Here is a 20,000-nt window from a genome sequence, read left to right as displayed (position 1 = left end):
AACAATTGCTGATGACGAAGACCAACCAAATGAGAACTTTTGGGGAAAACTTACTTTTTTTTTTTTCACCTGCTGTTCAACACATTAATATACCTAAAATGCCACGTAGATATGTAGTACATCATTGTTTTTAATTTCTTTGCGCTCGTTTAGGAACTTGATGATGGAATAGCTATAAAGTTTTCTTCGTTCACCTGTTTTATATAACCATTTTTCCTAAAACTAAGATAAAGCTTTGAAAGGCTCATCAGCTTCATGTTTTGCTTCATTTTTTATATCTTATGTTTTTATGTCTATCTCGATGAGTTGGAACATTCTACAACAACTAATTTTTCCTCTGTTTTGGAAAATGAGGAAAAACATTTGAATATCTCAGTCTCGTCTCTTGGGTCCAATACGGATATTTTTAGTTACATATAACTTTAAAAATGTACATTCGCTTCAAACCATTATAGAGTAAGAGCCAATTTCGACATAAGCCTTAAATTAGGTTAATTCGCTTTAATTACCAACGTTCATTTTCAGTCAGTGTACTTTAAAATCGAGAATTTCTCCCCATTGAGCCTGTCAGGAAAATCACACTTTTCATAATAACATGAGAGACTAAACTCTGTCTGTACTGTTTTTGTAATAGTGCTCGGTGGAACTCGATAAATGTTTTCTGGCTTAGCTTCTGCTTTGCGCTTTCAACCTAGGCTTTGTATTCCAACGCTTACGTCACGAACTGTTAAAAATAGAAAAGATATAGCCTGTTCCCCGCCCCTTCAGCATCTTATCTCTCTCTCTCTCTTCTCTCTCTATCTCATATCTCTTCTCTCTCTATCTCTCTCTCCTCTATATATATATATATATATATATATATATATATATATATATATATGTGTGTGTGTGTGTGTGTGTGTGTGTATGTATGTATGTGTGTGTGCACATATATTTATAATATATGTATATATACATATGATGTATGTGTCTGTGTCCTTGTGTGCCTGTGTGCTTATACATACATAGCATATGCGTATATGCATTTATATATTTATGGGTTTCTGTGCGTGAGTGTATAAGCGCGCACGCTGTCTGGATACCATCTTTCTCAGTATAAGCAAAACCATTCTCGACCACTTCCACTAACCTATCGAAAATTTCTTTATGAATTTTCTAAGCCATTTTTTTTAAGAAAAGTGGTTGGGAGGCGTTTTCATCCGCCTACGCAGATTGGCCCGATAATTCCACTACAGGACCATCCTCAATTTTTGGAGTTAATTAAAGATACCGGTCTCGATACCACCTTTTTATCTCTCCATTTTTCATCTTATTTATTCAGTCAGTGACGCTTTGATACAGGGTATTTAGTTTGCCTATTTTGGTAACTGATTTATGCATCATTTTTCACTCGTGCCTTCCCTCTTATCGGGATGAGTGGTTTTCCTTCCATCCTTTTTAATTTTCTTATTTTCTTCATTCTTCTTTCTTCCCCAGGTGCACCTGCTTACGCGACGGAGAGCGGGAGAGGGGGGCGGGCGTCGTGGGCGGGAGTTCGCCCCACGCCCCAGCTTCCAAATCCTCCGGGTCCTCACGTCACAATCTTCCCCACTCGTCCCACGACGATGAAGACGAGGATAGCCCCGATGTCGTCAAAACTGCAAATGGTTAGTCGTATGCTTAGGTTTGTTATGTTTTCCTGGTTGTAGAAATCGTGGATATTCATTTCTCGAATATCAGTGAAGTCTTGGCAGACCGTATTTATTCTCTTCTTGAGAGAAGTCCTTGTGAGGAAAGGATCGCGACTTGAAAAAAGGAGCTGAATATCTGTCCTAAGTGTTGAAATTCTTGAAATAGACTGTAGTTTTAGTGGAAATGGTATGGGGAGCATGCAAAAACTATTTAATCTGAAATTTATTTATTTATTTATTTATTTATTTATTTATTTATTTATTTATTTATTTATTTATTTACGTAGAGCACAAATCTGAAGATGAAGCATTGTAACCTGATCGCTCTTACCATTCTCTTTAAATAAATTTACTAGGCTTCCTTAATATATACGCATAAGGATTCTGTTTCCTCCTTTAACCTTCTGAAATTTGTGAACAATGTTCGGATGAAAATCCTTTTTGCCCATACAATATCCTAAAGAGCCGAATGAAAAGAGAAACGCTCTCTTTATTCAATGTGGCTTCTTCCTCGAACTTCGATTATTTACCGAGACTTTGGGTTAATGCCATTGAGGAACTTTTGTGTGAGCTCCTTCGGAAAAAATGATTCCTGAGAAATGCTAAAAACATGTACCTATTTTTTTTTATGTAACGTGCTTCAACCATTGAAAAACCTTAAACTCTAAGTGTAGTTGTTTTAATTCAATACATTATAGACTCGATAAAATAGCATTATTGCTTCGATTAAAACTAATTATCATTTGTGTGAATTGCGTTAAATTACATTATACTTAATGTTAATTATCAAATCATTGCAGTAAATTATATTATCACTTCAAGGAATTGCGTTACCATATTATAAATTACGATATCAGTTCAGAAAAGCGGGTGAGATGGTTTTTAATTATGAATAAATAAATTTATTAGAATAAAAATATAAATAAATAAATAAAAAATGAATTATTCAGGTGTAAGATTGAGCCTTCATTCGAAGCGCGGTTTAAAAGTGAAAATTATAATAATTTGATAATATTAAAAAGGAAAATTGATAATTGAATGATTCTTAAATATGCGACTTTATTCAGGTTCTTAAAAATATGAAAGTCGAATTCTAAACACGACAGACTACAGAAAGTGGAATAATCAATTCATTACATCATTATTATACATCACTCAACACCGGCAGATTGGGAACTAAGGTTCCGCCTTATCAGTTTTATTTTCGGAAAGAAAAATTATGTGAAGATGGGATCTTATCATAGTAATGATTGATTTATTTGATGTCACAAATTATCGATAACATGATCATTGCCACTAACATAGAAAATACATTATTTGCTCACATAAAGTGCAATTATGAAGAAAAACTAATGGAAAACATTTCAGCTAATAATAGTTATTAAAACTTACCTCCCATACCTGCTTGATTAGAAATATTATTATCCATTCATTATTATTATTATATATAGTAATATAATATATACATAATAATAATAATAATAATATTAATAATATTACAATATATATATATATTATATAATATAATATATATTAATATAACACACAAATATATACACATATATAAATGTGTCACATCTGCATGTGAAAAAATACAAGATTTTCTAACACTAATGTAAACTAATTGGAAAATTTATGTATGCATAGTTACCAATACTAACTTACGTCATTTGCCTCTTAATTTTACTTTAGACATCCCTGAATATCCCTCAACCTTTATAGAAAACGACGATTTCATCGGAAATCACAGAAAGGTGCACGGACACGTTGTCTTTGAGGTAAGGTTCTCCTCTGTGATACGAAAAGTGTCTCGCTTCTTGCACTGTTTTACGTTCATCACGCCAGCATGACTTAATCACAAGCATATCTTGGGATTGCTAACCTTTCAATGAAGAGGGGACCTTGGGTTACAGCTTTTGGGTGAGCCCAGCGTAGGAAAGTCCCTGAGAATGGTGGTGTTCCCCTTGCGACAGGATTCCTATGGGAAGAAGGATGGCATGATCCTTTCGGGAGACTCCCTGAGGATGATGTACCTTTATACCAGGATGACCCAATGAGCGGTAAACTGACATTCTTCTTCTTCTTTCCCACCGTTATCCTTACATTAAGGGGCTGGTTGCCTGATATGCCCACTCCGCTGCCTTCTATCAAAGGCATCATCAGGCGTGCTTTATTGTTTGGCAAAGGGTTTTTTTTTACTATCGCATGCCCTTGCTGTCATCAGCCACAGTTATTGGCGGTGGGCCTAGCCTTTTACTAAAAAGTACGACTGCAAGGCAGCAGTTTCCATAGTTATTGGCGGTGGGCCTAGCCTTTTACTAAAAAGTACGACTGCAAGGCGGCAGTTTCCACAGTTATTGGCGGTGGGCCTAGCCTTTTACTAAAAATTACGACTGCAAGGGAGCAGTTTCCACAGTTATTGGCGGTGAGCCTAGCCTTTTACTAAAAAGTACGACTGCAAGGCAGCAGTTTCCACAGTTATTGGCGGTGGGCCTAGCCTTTTACTAAACAGTAAGACTGCAAGGCAGCAGCTGTCCTTTTAGTCGCCTTTTACGATACGCAGGACCTACGGTGGTAGTATTCTTACATCCCTACCACAGGATCAAGATGACCTATAAATTCGGGGTTTGAACCCTACTTCAAGATGGACCCTGCATTTGATGGGTTGGTATACCCCTCAGTCAGGATGCACCATAGGATGGTGGGAGGGGACTGACCCCCATCACTGAGGGATCGTGTCATAATGCCAAGCAAAGTTTAGGCAAGGGAGGTCAAGAAGACCCTTATTTCTCGAAAGTTATGAATTTCTATAAATATAGGTAAATAAATACAATAATACCCAACGTCTTTTGGGGAAAATAGTGTATGCTGTGTCGTATTTTTCTAAAACTTGCTTTTGTGGTCAATATCCATAGAACATTCGACAAAAATTATGATTGTTAATCATTGGTGATAATAATCAGCCTGAGATCTTTTCTTATAGTTACAATATTAATCATCGTATTTACCTTGTAATCTCTCTCTCTCTCTCTCTCTCTCTCTCTCTCTCTCTCTCTCAAACTTCCATCTTGACCAGTTAACTATGCTTGTTATCATTTTACAATTCTTACTAGCGTGTATTAGCTACACATTTTAACCAGCTCTGTGACCTTGAGTTTGGTTTTTGAAAATCAAGCGAACCTTACTTATTAGGGAATTAATGTCATAATTCATCACCGTGAGAAAGACAGTCAACTGCCAATATGTTTCCGCTTATGAGACACCAAAATTTCTGAAAATCTGTGACCTTGACATTTTATTTTTAAAGGCAAACTTACAGATATAATTATCTTAGAATTTCTGCCATAATTTCTCAGCATGAAAAGACCTTGACCTTCGAATACCTGTGATCCTCGAGATGGTCACCTAATGAATACGTAATTGTCAGCCAAGTTTCATCAAATTCGTTTTACTGTGTCTTTAGATGTTATGCCAACACGTACAGTTACTCATCTACACAGATAGGTGTTTTCATGTGTACACATACACACATAGACGGACACCACGCTGACGGGATGAACAGTGTTCATGTTTGAGGTTCATGCAACCCCCCGCGCATAACTACGTCCACTATTTTTCAGTGTCCGCCCTCATTTCCGGTTCATTTGTTCCACTTTTATTCATGCCTCTTTATCCGTCGTGTTTACTTCTTCTCTCCCTCCTGTAGTTTTCTCTCTCTATTTCTACTCATTACTCATTTCCTGTTTAATTCTCCAGAAGTTTTTTTTCTCTCTCTCTTTTTTACGTCTCCTTACGTACCGTGTTTGTTTCCCCTCCTTTTGCCATTTATCTGTTCATCTTTTCCTTTTAGTCTGTTCATATTGCTTGGATTTCTGTCAGTATTCTCGAGTACGTCCCCTAAATTTCACTATTTACATTTGTTTCCATTTCTTTCCTTCCTTTTCCCTTCTTTGATTCACTTCCTATGCACCGTGTTTGCCTCCCATTCCCCTTTCGTTAAGCGCCTGTTTATCTTTTCCATACTCTGTGTGAATGTTGTTGATACTACTGTCAGTTTTTCGTGCGAGTTTTAACGAATGCTAATTTAATGTTTACTCCGCCCGTCCTAGGTCCGGTTTTTTTTCTCTCTCCTGAGGCTGTTTGTTCGTCTCTACTTTTCAGTCGCTAATAAGAGAGTGATTGACCTCTCTCCTCTCGTAAAGGGTTAGAATAAACAGGCAGTAAATAGGGCAAGCAGATATATTCTCTCTCTCTCTCTCTCTCTCTCTCTCTCTCTCTCTCTCTCTCAAGTGTGCCACCTCTATTAAATTTGTATGCCTTGCTCTTTCTCTCACATAGACACCCAAAACTCTCTCTCTCTCTCTCTCTCTCTCTCTCTCTCTCTCTCTCTCTCTACGCTACAGTTTCTTTCCTGCTGAATCTGTTTGTCATCATAAAAACCTTTTATCCGGAATAATGTCATGGCGATGGACGAACATCAACCGAATAATGCCAAGAGAGCTGGGGTCCGAAATCTTTTATTCCCCCCGAAATAGCAGCATGACGATTCCGCCGTTGCCTTTTTATCATGGCAAGGTCGAGGAGCCTCCCCCTCCCTCCCTCCCTCCCTCCCTCCCTGTGGGAACAAACCCCTTTTGTTTTTGTCATTACTCGTAAGTCAATGTCGTTAATAGGGGTCAGGACAGAAGGCATTTGCATTCGATTTGCTTTGCAAAGAACGAGGGAACGGGCGGCGTCTTCCCTTTCCGTTCCCTGGGGCGATTTCTCTCTAATGAGCGAACTATTGTAAGTTTAGTGCTGGTTAAGCTGCCTTTACGTTCAATAATTCCCCTCGCTGTAATTGTGAGGGGCGAGGAAGGGAAGGGAAGGGAAGGGAAGGGAAGGGACGGGCTTAACTGAATGTCCATAAACTTGGCGTAAATCATTTGCATGGAGTCTATCACGGGAGCGGTTCCTCTCTCATTTGGCCTGTGTATTTTCTCAGATATTCTCTGATCACAGAGCCCACGGGTTCTAATCCAGAGCTTAAGATGCCTTCATATCTGGGCGGAGCTATAGCGCGGTATATCAACCGCGTTCGGAGTTTTTGCTTTGAAAAATGCGGTGAGTTTTGGTCGTTTCTCCAGTATGTATGAATATGTATGAGCTCATCTCTCGGTATTTTTTACTCTCAGATTTTTATGCACTAATCTGTGTATCAAAATAGAGTTAATAATTTATTGGTATACAGTTGGACACGTGACATATTTAAGAAGTGCGTAGCGATGGTGAAGTATATGGGAAGTTTTTTTCTTTTTATTATTTTTTTAAGAGACTGTTACAGGAAAAACTGTCAAATTCAAGCTCGGTCGCTCCATGAAAATTATCCTCGTCAAAGATGCATTTGAAAGAGCCAGGTAAGGCGGGGAATGTTACATTTTCTCAGTAGTAAATCCATATTTATTTGTGCGTCGGTGTAGAACATTGAAAACATCTTCTTTCGAAATCTCAGCTCCCAGTGAATGACAGAAATCCCAGGTTGTCAACACATTTTTTTTATATATGAATTAATTTGTTCTTCATCCATTTATAAAGTGTTTTATAAGGGTAAAATGTTAAGACAGACGAAACTGGAGAGAGAGTAGCACATGACATTTGACTCACATTTTGTTCACCTTTGAACTGAACTCTATGACTCTTCTCTCCATCCATTAATTAGATTATCAAGCGACAATGTCGACCAGGCATATGACTTACCTTAGAAAATAGGGAGCATGCGCTTTTATTTTCTAAATCTGATTTCGTTTTGTAAAATCCTTCCGCATTTTTTCGTCCGTTTTCTCTGTGATTCACAGCAAACCATGAAGTTTTTTTTTTTCTGGCAATAGGCGTTTCCTGCAAATGTGTTGTTTTTGTAGTGAAAGGCAAGGCTGCAATCCAAGCAGAATTCATTTCATAACTCGTAAGATTGGGACGGCTTTAAACACGGCTGTACACGCCCACGTGAAAGCTCACCAAAAGCATGTCATTCACTCTGTCGGGCGCACATTTTCACCACTCATTTTTTTAATATCCTTAATTGTTTGAGAATCGTGACTGTATCGTCCTTTTGCTTATTTAGTTCCATATCTAAATTGCACACTACACTCATCGTTCGATCACCCCCGTTTTCTCTACATGCCTCTCTACATGCCGAAACCACCTAAATCAATGTAACTTCAGTAATTGTTCGTCGTGATCATATCCTTTGGGTATCAATATTTTATCCCCTCAACTGTTGTAATCCAGTTATAACTGACAGCAGTTTTTATAATTTCCTCTGTTGTATATTCGATAACTCCACTTCGTTCACTTCATTTCTCGAAGAAAGGTCTACCTAAATCATTTTCTTTTCATGTTTCTTTTCGACTACTACGTTTATAAAGGGCTTCCATTTTCCTGATTGAAATACTCATGCAACTAATCATCAAATCATCATCACCATTCTATTTACTTCAGCACTTTTAAATTTTTAATCATTGAAAATGCATATACTTCCACCCGTCAGTGTAACTGCTCTTCTATATCATCAAACAATACATTTGTCTCATACACAAACATATATGTAAAGCTAGTGAGTGGACTATATACGAATTCATATAATATATATATATATATATATATATATATATATATATATATATATATATATATATATCTATGTATGTATATAAAGGTATATGCCACGAGGGAAAATAAACAACGAGTACCCGCGAGATCTTTCGACGTACAAACATCCTTTACTTAGCAGAGTAAAGGACGTTTGAACGTCGAAAGATCTGGCAGTTACTCCGTTGTTTATTTTCCCTCGTGGCATATACCTTTATTTATGGATTTATCACGTTCCTAACTTTCGTGATTCAGTTATACATATATATATATATATATATATATATATATATATATATATATATATATATATATATCTATATATATATATATATATATATATATATATATATATATATATATATATATATATATAATATATATATATATATATATATATATATATATGCTCTGTTTAGTAACCCTGATCCAATCCAGGATAAGACTTTAAAACCTGCAAACATTACCCTGAGCTGTTTGTGTATCTAATTATAGAATTATATTTACCTTACTGTTTTGAAATACATGATTTTTCCTCATTACAGAAACGGCTCAACTCCTGGAGGGTAGTAAATGCCCAGAAATCATTCCTGCAAGAAGACCGCCACCCCCTACAGTCATAGCAGTGTAAGTATATTGTACTATATATATATATATATATATATATATATATATATATATATATATATATATATATATATATATATATATATATATACATATATATATATATATATATATATATATATATATATATATATATAAGTCATATCACTTTTCCGTGATTCATATACATATATCGAGCTACAATGTCCTTTAATATCTAATTCGCTCTACTCGGAATTAATATATTTTCCTATATGCTTAACCGAAGGGGAATTTTTTCTCGATAATAGACTTGCCTGGATCGGGACGCGAACCCAGGATCCTTTCAAATCCAGGAACGTCAGTGAAGCTTTTACCTACTACACTATATATTAATTCCGAGGTAGAGCGAATTAGATATTAAAGGATATTGTAGCTCGATATATATATATATATATATATATATATATATATATATATACATATATATATATATCATATATATATATATATATATATATTATATATATATATATATATATATATATATATTATATATTATTCAGTTTTAGCATCCAGTGCTGCAGTTTTACTTTTTTGTTTTGCCATCCACCTTTAAGGTTCCTTTTTATGCATAACTTTTATTGTTGTGTGTTCGACTTTATTTAGACTATTAAAGACACATATATGTATACGTATACATATATGCTTAAAAAATCACATTAGGTGCACATGACTTCATTATATAAGCGAATACCACAGGAAAATGACAGGCAGAAGTTCAGTATTAAGAGCTTTCACGTTTTGTTTATTCACTTATCGTCGGGGACACAAATGTGACACAATTTGAAAAGAAAGTTACAAAGTAAACGAAAAGAACAAAAATATCAGATGGTTAATTGTCAAAAGATATAAACCAAGTGATATGAAGCTTAGCCATACAAAATACAAAAATATGTATAAAGCTGAATACCAGATGGTTACATTATTGTCAAAGGATAATAAATAAACAAAAAGATAATCCATGATGATCCGGGATAGCGCAGTCCCAAACTAAAACTAAACTTTACCATAAGTGACACGGAATCTTACCCATTCAAAATCCAGAAACATGTATAAAACTAATAGTAATTTTGTTGCTGAGGTTTATCAACAATTTTCTTTAATGGTGAAGACATCAAGTTTAAATAAACCAAGACTTAAATTTAGAATACTTCCATCATTTGACTTGATAAAACAAGATTCAAGGATATTCCTTTTAACTGTGTCGTTACACTGGACTAAATGTCTTGCTTCACTGTAGTTAATAGGATAATCTAAATCTCTCATATGTACGAATAATGCTTTCTATATTTGGCCAATTCTTACGGAATATTGGTGTTATTTGTTTCGTTCTGAAAGTGATTTTCCAGTTTTTCCGTAATATAGTTTACCACACTTTTTACCAGGAGTTTCACTGATGCAGCCAGAATCCTCTTTAGGAGATTTTTTTTATTACTAAACGCTTAACATTGAAATTACTGAAAACAACATTTATCTTGAAAAGCATTAATATTCTAGGAATTTCTAAAAGCCTTTCATCATGCGGTAAATTGAGAATATTATGCTTACTAAATTCAAGTTTGTTATTAGTTAAATAAAATGTTTTCCTGGATCTTTTCCATGCTACATATACAAAAGTCCTTGGGTATTTAAGTTTCAAAGCAATATCATTAATAGTTTTAATCTTTCAGCGTCAGTGAACTGCGAGCAACAAAGCCCTCAAGAACAGCCCAGAAAAGACAGGGAACTTAACATTTTGATTAAGATTGGAAAAATAATGAAAAATGAGGCAATGGTACTTTATTTCCGAAAGACTGAAAAAGTGAAATTTCTATCACGTCTATGGACAGTTACATAAAAAAAATTCAAATAATGTCTTTCTTCCTCTGCGTTAAATTTTATAGAAGGGACTGGAGGTTTTCGTGAACTGGCCAAATACAGAAAATATCATCCCATTGCCTAAACCATATGACTTTTTAGGGCAAAATTCTTGGTAAGAATGTTATCTAAAAATATCCCATGTAAATATTGCTAAGGACAGGAGGTAAGGAATTACACATAGCCATGCCAAACTTTTGTCCAAAAAATTCCCCATTAAAACATAATTTGCTATCTTTGATACATAGCTGTATAAGATTCATGAGGTTTGCTACAGTTAAAGGAATGTGGTAACTTTCTCATTCTTCCTCCAAAAATTCAAGTAAGTCATCTACAGGCACTTTAGTAAATAAAGAGACGACATAAAAACTAACCATAATAAAATCAAAATTCAAATTCAAACTATTCAATTGGTTTATAAAGTCGACATTATTTTTTACATTCGTATTAAAAATGTTTCCTACCAAAGGTGTTAGAATTTTCACAAGCCATTTAGATATATTATGAAACTGATCCTACTGAGCTAATGATTGGTCTGATAGTGTTATTGATTTTGTGTCTTGACTAAACCGTAGAGATATGGTAGGAAGCAGCAATGATTTGTAAACAGATTAATTAAATGTTCATAGCCCATTTCAATGGATTTATTTTGTGAGATTTCACTGTCTTGGAACAGACCTCAGTTTCGTGAAAGTTTCACTATCATTCAATAATGTCATTATTTTATTTACATAGTCACTTTTATTCATTATTACCACGGCATTAGAGTTATCTGCCTTTTTTACTTTCAATGTTAAGTCGTTTTAAAGGTTTTTATAGGCCCGGAGAAGTCTTACGGGAGCATTAGGGGAGGAAGGCGTGGCCATAGGACCATACACAATGAGTAATGAATTGTGCCCCGACGATGCGTGAATAAAGGACACGTGAAAGCTCTTGGTTTTGGACTTCTGCTTGTCATATTGCTGTGGTATTCGCAATTAAATGTTCTACGAGCAAAGAAGTTATGAATCAGTTCAAGGTCAAAACGACCTTCGGGTCATGGTACACAAAGTTATTCTTTTTTTTTCTCTTTCTTTTTTTTTTGTCCTGTGCGAGTCCTTCAAAATATGGAATTTGTTTTTTCTTGTTTTCATGTTTGCGTGTGCGAGTGTGTGTGTGTGTGTGTGGTTTCGCATCACATTTCGAGTTCCCATTTTTATTACAATTCTAAATCTTATTTTTATACCTGTTGTGCGATTTCCTTCTATGCAGAAAATAATATGCCCACGGAAATGAACCTCAGGGCTAGAAATTAGCCTGATGTGGTCTGAAAGGTAATGACAGTGTCGTCCCTTTATCATTCTTTTCGCTGAAGTAACTCAACTCAATGTCTCATTTCTTTGTATCCACGTTCAATTTCCCGTATATTCTCCACGATCCCCAGGAAGTTACGAGTCAGAATCATTTACTTTTTTCCATTCTTTTTCTATTTACCCCGTATTCATTGTCTTTCGCGTTCCCACCGGATAATTTCTGCTTATTTATAAATGCATATTTCCCAGGAATCGGTAATTGCATCAATAACATGTTGCGTTTTTTCTCCTGGAACGATTTTTGGTCATGTATTGGAAAATAGCGTGATGCCAGTTCGTAAGCTGAGGGTCACCCTTTGATTGACGCGAGACATGCTCTCTCTCTCTCTCTCTCTCTCTCTATGTATGTAGTATGTATGTATGTGTGTGTATATATATATATATATTATATATATATATATATATATATATATAGTATATATATATATATATATTATTTATGTAAATAAAGGTGTGTGACACCGAAACTGAATCTCTCTCTCTCTCTCTTTCTCTCTCTCTCTCTCTTTCTCTATATGTTATAAATATATATATTATAAATATATATAGTATATATTATGTGTGACACCGAAACTGAATCTCTCTCTCTCTCTCTCTCTCTCTGAGACTACCAAGTTCTCTCTCCTTACAAAAATCTCGAAAGACAGTGTTTCGTTAAATCTTCAGTGTTAGTGACCCTGGCAGTTGTGTCTCCAAATCATCCCAGACCCACTAGTCAACGCTTTATTCCATCTTAGGAAAATAGCGTCTCGTTTCTTCAGTGTTGCTGCGATCGAATCGTTAACGCAACGAGGAATGACAAGTTTCTCTCGCGTTACGGTCATCGGATTTCTAAGAAATCAGAAATCAAACGCGAAATTTCAATCTTTTGTTTCGTATTTGAGTGAATATTGTGTTGCCAGTTTGGTTCCCTGAACAATTTTCAAGTTTGCTCTATTGCCCAGAGATATTAGACTTGAATTTTTTCGTATTCTATGCTTAATTATTTATGTGATTTTTCTATATAGATAAATATGTATGTATACACTTACATATATAAATATATGTATCTATATATTTATTTATATGCGTGTATTGCATTTACTTCGTTGTTTTTAAAAAAAGGTTCTCAAGGAACGTGCCACCGCAGTGAGTAATGAATTAAATTAAAGCTATTGAAAATCAATTGCTTTCCTGGTGACTCGTAATTAGCCATTTTTCTTATTTATGTTTTACGAGTATCGATTATAGCGCTGCATTGCTGGCAGTTAAAAATGTTCCCTGTAAATTGGCAATTATCGTTCCGGGTTTCTTAGCAGAGACAAACTTTCCTTTTATTTATAAGTTTAGAAATAATTTGAAGTTATCTCGAATTTTGCTCTAAAGTCCACATTACGATTTTGGAATACAAATATTTTAATCGATATCTTCGATTTACTTGTGATAATATCAAAGTTGGTACTAGTAACTGGCGATATTTGAAGTGAGGTTTATGGACCACTCTTGAAAGGTTAGCAACCTGGCACTGCATATATGCCTTCATAACAACGCGTTGTTTAGATATCAAAAATGACATTCGTTATTGTGTTTAAGATGGAAATGTTGTTATGTTTGTTGCACTAAAATAAAACAAAAAAAATTAAAATTACACAATGCCTAGTTATCTTTTCCACCTAAATTTTTTCGTATGTAAAAATTCAAAAAAATTTTTTATAAAAAACAAAATCTAAAGATAACGCCTTCCATTTTTTAAGTTTCTACCATTTTTGTGTTGGTGGTGGGGGAAGAGGGTTGTGTTCTATTGGTTGGTTTGCCTCATTTCAGTATCATTGCAATAGTTATAATGAATAAGGAAACGTGGTACAAAAGACTTTAGAAGTGCGTCATCAGGGACACTGAGCAAGGACATCTTTTGATATATAGCGAAACCCGGCCATACGCTTGAATACAAATGTTTGAATGCACGTACAGTCTGTGTTGGAGTGAGTTTATACACTTTAATTTGACCCGCGTTCAATCTGTTTTCAACTTCTTTTATTTTTATCATTTATTTATTTCTAAGAGTGCTTACTCTTTATTATCGGTGTTTACCTTGCTGATTACCATATGTTTTTTTATTGTCTTTTATCCACTTTTTCTGTTTTTGTCATTCCAGTGTTTATTGAATTATTTCCTCAAAATAACTGTTTTTTCTTTAATTTCATAATTGTCGAGTGACTTCGTTTATTTACTGTATTCAATCGCAGTTTCAGTGGATAACATTTGTATTACACCTATTAATAAATTTTTGTAATAACGTTAGATGCTTTTCTTGTTTACTACATATTTGCTAGAGTACTTGTATTACTTTTAGAACCACAATGGTCATTTCAATACTGTCATGCATTGGCTATTGCAGCATTTAAATATTTCAGTTGTGGTGGGTATTTTTGCAACCATAATGACCACTTGTATTGCTTCCATTCACTTGCTAGTATATGCAATTATCTAACTACCGTAATTTTGTAACCATAGTTATTACATTTATTGCTTTCATTCATTTGCTACTGTAAGTAACTACAATTCGGAAACATGGACAACCATAACAACTTTGAGTTGTCTTAAATTTATTAGTGTATTAAAGTACATTAATTCAGGAACATTTACAACATGAGACCTACTTTTATGGCTCTCATTGATTTGCTAGTGTACATAATGACATTAATTCCGGGACATTTACTGCTGCAATAAGTCGTTTTGTCGTCCATTTCCGTGAGAGCTGTGTTTGTACATCTCCGGCCTTTGTCGAGGACGACCCCGGGTCCTTCAATTGATCTAATGGGTTTTTGTGGTTTAATGTCTTTCCAGGTGATGGGTCAGTGTGGAGTGGAAGGCAGCGCCCAGCTGGGAACTAATGGAAGTGGAGGGCTAGGAGGTGGAGGAGGAGGAGGAGGAGGAATGGTAGGAAGCAGTCTCGGGGGAGGCGGAGTTGGAGCGGGAGGAGTGGGAGGTGTAGGAGGTAGTAGGGGTCTCTACCTCGATTCAGGAAGTCCTCAACATTTGGCCCATGACGAGAGCTTCGTATAACTCGGTTCTACGCCACACTTAACCGCCGCCTATACTCCTACACCCCCACCCCATTTTCCCTCCTAACCCCACCCCCTCCCCCTCCTCCCCCACTACCACTGTACCACGTACGCACACAACGTCCTCCTCCTCCTTCTCCCCCTCTTCCGCCTCCTCCTCCTCGCGCTCCCATTTCTACCTCCTCCTCGGCCTATATTTGTCCCCCGTCACTCCCTTTTGTACACATTCACCCAACTAGTTCGTAAATAGTCTTTATATCAGCGGATGAGTGGTCCTCTTTTCTGAGAATACAGTTATATACATAAATACATATGACGTGTTTATTCGTTTTTTGAGTAATCGTGTGTCACTGGAAAAGAAAAATAAAAGGAAGCAGCGAATGTGTGTCGGTTTGTTAGAAACTGATCCAAGTGCTTTGGAAAACGAAAGTTTTTTGGTTGGACTGTTTCAACGGGTTGGCAAGGGTTCGATTTGATGAAGAAAAGCGGTTTTATTTAGAAAATCTATGGAAATGGTGATGTATGCATTTGTCAAGAGTGGAAAAATCTCTTCAGTAGTGTTGGTCATAGTCATAGTGTGGCTCCACCTTGGAATATCATATTTTTATAACGATTTTTAAGCGAGGATTCTGACAGAAAAAGCTCCTGTCGTTTGTCGCCCCTGCCGTCATCAGAAAAGTACCCCTGAGACTACACACCTCAGTCAGATAAAGAAATGTTGTAAGTGACTTCTCTTGTGTATAATTTCCTCATTGCGGTCGAATTTCCTTGTCCGAATGATTTCATATCCAAGGAATGGTTTTTGAAAAGTGGAAGAGTCGACAGGGAAGGCGTCATTGATGTAGATACCCTTTCCTCCAAGGGGTTCTTGAGGGGATGGAAGACTTCGATGCTACTGTTCCGAGAAAATATATATATATATATATATATATATATATATATATATATATATATATATATATATATATATATATATATATATAATAAAAGTGCTGGATATTTACAGTGGTGCTTCATTGCACTTTTAGAGAAACAATTAAGTGTTGTGACCTGAAAAATAAAAATTGTATATAAACCAAAAAAAAACATATTCTTTTCTGTACACGATGCCTTGAAGAATCTGAGTTAGTTCGTCATAGGTTTTGTATTGATTCCGAGGTATGTACACATATCATTCCATGCATTGTATAAAATAAAATAAGAAAAAAAGAAATTAAATGTTGAAGAAGAGAGGGATGATCATAGGTTTATATAAATTTATGAAAAAAGCGTGTATGTGTCTCTCATATGTACACATTTTATGTGTGTATACATAAAACTGAGTGTAAAAGTTTTTGCAAATGCAATGACCCTCTTATGCTGAATGTCGGTCGAGGGGACAAATTTTTAATAGCATGTTTATGAGTACACATGACTGTTGTCGACTCGTTTATAGCATAATTTTCCTGTGTCATGAATCTATTTGTATTTTACGAAACGTTGGAAACGAAGTCGTGTTTCATGAAAGGTGTTTTTTGAAATTAGCGCTCTCAATGTCAAGTGAACTTCTTCATGCATTTATTTTTCTAGTTCTTTTTTGTGCGTGTTATTCATTGCCTATGCTGTGTTCATCACTTTCTTCATTGCTTACTTACCAAATTTGTTGTTTTCTGAAACCGTTAAGTTATTTTATCTTTAAACTGAGTTATTCTTCTTTTTATCTATCTTGGCAGAATAGACGTTTCATTTTTGCCTTTATTTTTTTTATATCAGTGTTATTGTTTACTTCTTAACTGCTCTAGGTTTGAGTCTTATTACACAAGTATCCATGGTGCATCACCCATTCCGTCAAAGATTATATATATATATATATATATATATATATATATATATATATATATATATATAGTATATATATACATGTATATATATATATATATATATTATATATATATATATATATATATATATATATATATATATATATATATATATATATATATATATATATATATATATATATATATATGTATATATATATATTATATATATATATATATATATATAGATATATATATATATATACTTTTCATATTATACGCATAAAGATAAGAAATCTATGTATTGCATTGTAAGTTATTCATATATAGAAATATTAGAGGATTGGTGTATCTTCGGCAGAAGCAACGCAACGTATCTCTTTTCAATCTTAAAAAAATAACAAAAGAGAGATATCGAGTTCGATTCAAGTTTTAGGGTAAAAGGAACACACAATTTCCTATGCAGGTACCAAAACCAGCAAGCTTAGTTTTCAAATGAAGTGTTGATGCTAGTAGGCACGTGTGCATGCACAAGTGCCCATATTCACAATCACAAACAATAAACACACATATTACACACAGACACACACACATATATGCATTATATATATGTGCGATTTAATGCAAATTTCCACTCCATGTGTGTCTAATATTTTGTATAATTTCAGTTTGTACGAAAATTACCTACTCATTCAAATATTATTTACACATATTAGATATTAATTTATTTATGTCATTTATAAGATATTAGAAAACTAATTTAGTTGGTCAGAACCACTTTTGTGTTCGGAAAATCTATGAATATTGACTCATATAAAAAATTTCTTCCAGATCATCTGTCTTTATATCAGAATTAAAACATTACCACTAACATGCTTTGCAGGACAGATTCATTTATCAAGAAAACAGGTAACAAGTTTGCTAAAATAAATTACCCAAAGTTGAAGGTTGGAGAATAACGGAAATAGGTTATACGTATATATTAATATATATATATATATATATATATATATATATATATATATATATATATATATATATATATATATAATATATATATATATATATATATATATATATATATATATATATGTATATATATATATATATATATATGTATACGTATATTTATCTATTATGTTATATTGACACGTTGCTATTACTACCGGAGTGATATGAGAATAAACAATAAAAGAGAAAACATTACTGAATTATTGCTGCGGTCACATCCTCTAATAGGCTAGTGAAACCAAGTTGTAAACTTTACAAAAAAAATGTATATGATAATAAAAGAAACCATCGGGTATCGAACAGAGTTAAGTATTCGGTCCCTCAGTCTGTGTGTGTGTGTGACAGCAGGTTTATTTGATATTTTTCTTTTGTAAATTCTTAAGCTGTGATTATAACTAAAAAAGGCTACTACATGTATATTTTATATAATAAAATGAAATGATACAGGTTGCTTTACAATCCTTATATATACGTACTGTGTTTTACTTTTATATTTAGTGCCTCCCTGTGACTCACTCGAGCTCTAGCAGGCTCGCATGATCCATGATAGAATTCAGTAATTGTCCAGGGTTACATATATATATATATATATATATATATATATATATATATATATATATATATATATATGTATGTATGTATATAAGCTTAAAATGGACAGAAACCCCAGGGAAACAAAGAGAGCATTCTCATAGTTTCCCCGCAATAAAGAATAATGAGGCTAATATTGAAAACGAAGGTTCTGTCATCCACAAAAAACGAGCCTCGTTTTCGTTAACTTTCTTTTGCTGCCTTGGTCCTTTTCAAATTTGCTAGTTAGACGGAACATTTCTCATTAGTCAGTGTCTTGAATCGTTTGTGAGTGAAAGGTAAGACTCGTTCTCCGTCAGCACTTGGTTACAGGTGTCGGTAACAGAAACGATTGGACAACTTGGATTACGAGGAGCATCAAAACTTGGTTACCGGTCATTCAGGTAAGTTTCCTATTTTTCAGGTCTATTCAGTTGGAGTTGAACTGTCTAGGGCCCATGTGAAAGCTGTTGTTAGGTAACCATATTAAAGCACAATATTGCATGTGCGTGTTATGTGACGAAGTCAATTTCGTACCGGAAAACACCTTTCGTTTAATACAGCATTTATGTTTAGTCAGATCTAGATTATATCCTATTAACGGTCGAGAACTGGACCAGCGTTCAGAAACTCAGCAGTCACACGGTGTTATTCTGCGTCAACTGCTAGATGTACTTAGCTGAATTTTCACTGTCGGTCAGTCGATCACTATCGTAAGGCCGACCAAATTCATTTTTCTCCAGTGTTATAGTTAATGTAATATGGCCCCCACTGTGATATAATAACTTTATTATTTCCATAAGCTTGTGAAACTGTGTACAAATTTTGTTTTACGTAATAGAATGATGACGCATTGTGATGGCGGTGTTACTTACTACGGTCATAGTCTTTGTAGGGGTCTATACTTGCTGTTACAGTATAAATTATTTGGAAATTATTCAGACCATTATAGAAATAAACAATATATTAGCTTACTTTGTCTTCCAATTTAGAATATACATAACTTGGGGCCGTCTTAATATTCATATTATTTCTTGAAAATCGTTAGTGCAGGAAGCCAAAAATTAGATATATGCTTCAAGTATGTAACATTGTTTACCTCAAGTTTTGGTTGGTGTTGTAGATGCAAAGGTAGGTAACTGATTACGTAGTTATATAAATGTCACACGTAGTCAAAGAAATAAATTTCAAGATATGAAATATCATACTTGAAAACTTATAAAAGCAGACGAATTTCATCACTGGGAAGGTATAACCCACCTACCCACCCTCAACAAGTAGTGGGTGCGTGGCGCTGTTCCCCTTTAAAAGACACGCGGGAAAATTTGTGGGTGCGTATTGGCTATAATCCCAAGAACGATTCACTGGGTTTATTGGATGAAAGCATAAAAAAACAAGCTGATCAGGCCTTTGAAAGCCCTA

At 34.5% G+C, this 20,000-nt stretch overlaps 2 protein-coding genes across 2 annotated transcripts in view; both read left to right on the top strand.

Annotated features, from left to right (window-relative positions):
* Positions 1-15,119, top strand: part of LOC135200276 (nephrin-like) — an 833,838-nt gene extending 818,719 nt beyond the window's left edge. Inside the window, 3 exon segments of the mRNA XM_064228764.1 lie at positions 1,477-1,646; positions 8,843-8,924; positions 14,981-15,119. Coding sequence (XP_064084834.1) covers positions 1,477-1,646; positions 8,843-8,924; positions 14,981-14,984 — 256 coding nt within the window. The 3' untranslated portion in view covers positions 14,985-15,119.
* LOC135199678 (acanthoscurrin-2-like) overlaps positions 14,984-20,000 on the top strand; it is a 27,378-nt gene continuing 22,361 nt past the window's right edge. The window contains exon 1 of the mRNA XM_064227833.1: positions 14,984-15,193. Coding sequence (XP_064083903.1) covers positions 14,984-15,193 — 210 coding nt within the window. The remainder of the gene's footprint in view (positions 15,194-20,000) is intronic.

This window comes from Macrobrachium nipponense, chromosome 26 (assembly GCF_015104395.2).
Source record: "Macrobrachium nipponense isolate FS-2020 chromosome 26, ASM1510439v2, whole genome shotgun sequence".
Lineage (NCBI taxonomy): Eukaryota > Metazoa > Arthropoda > Malacostraca > Decapoda > Palaemonidae > Macrobrachium > Macrobrachium nipponense.
The sequence above is the reverse complement of the archived record's forward strand: the minus strand, read 5'-3'. Positions and strand labels throughout refer to the sequence as shown.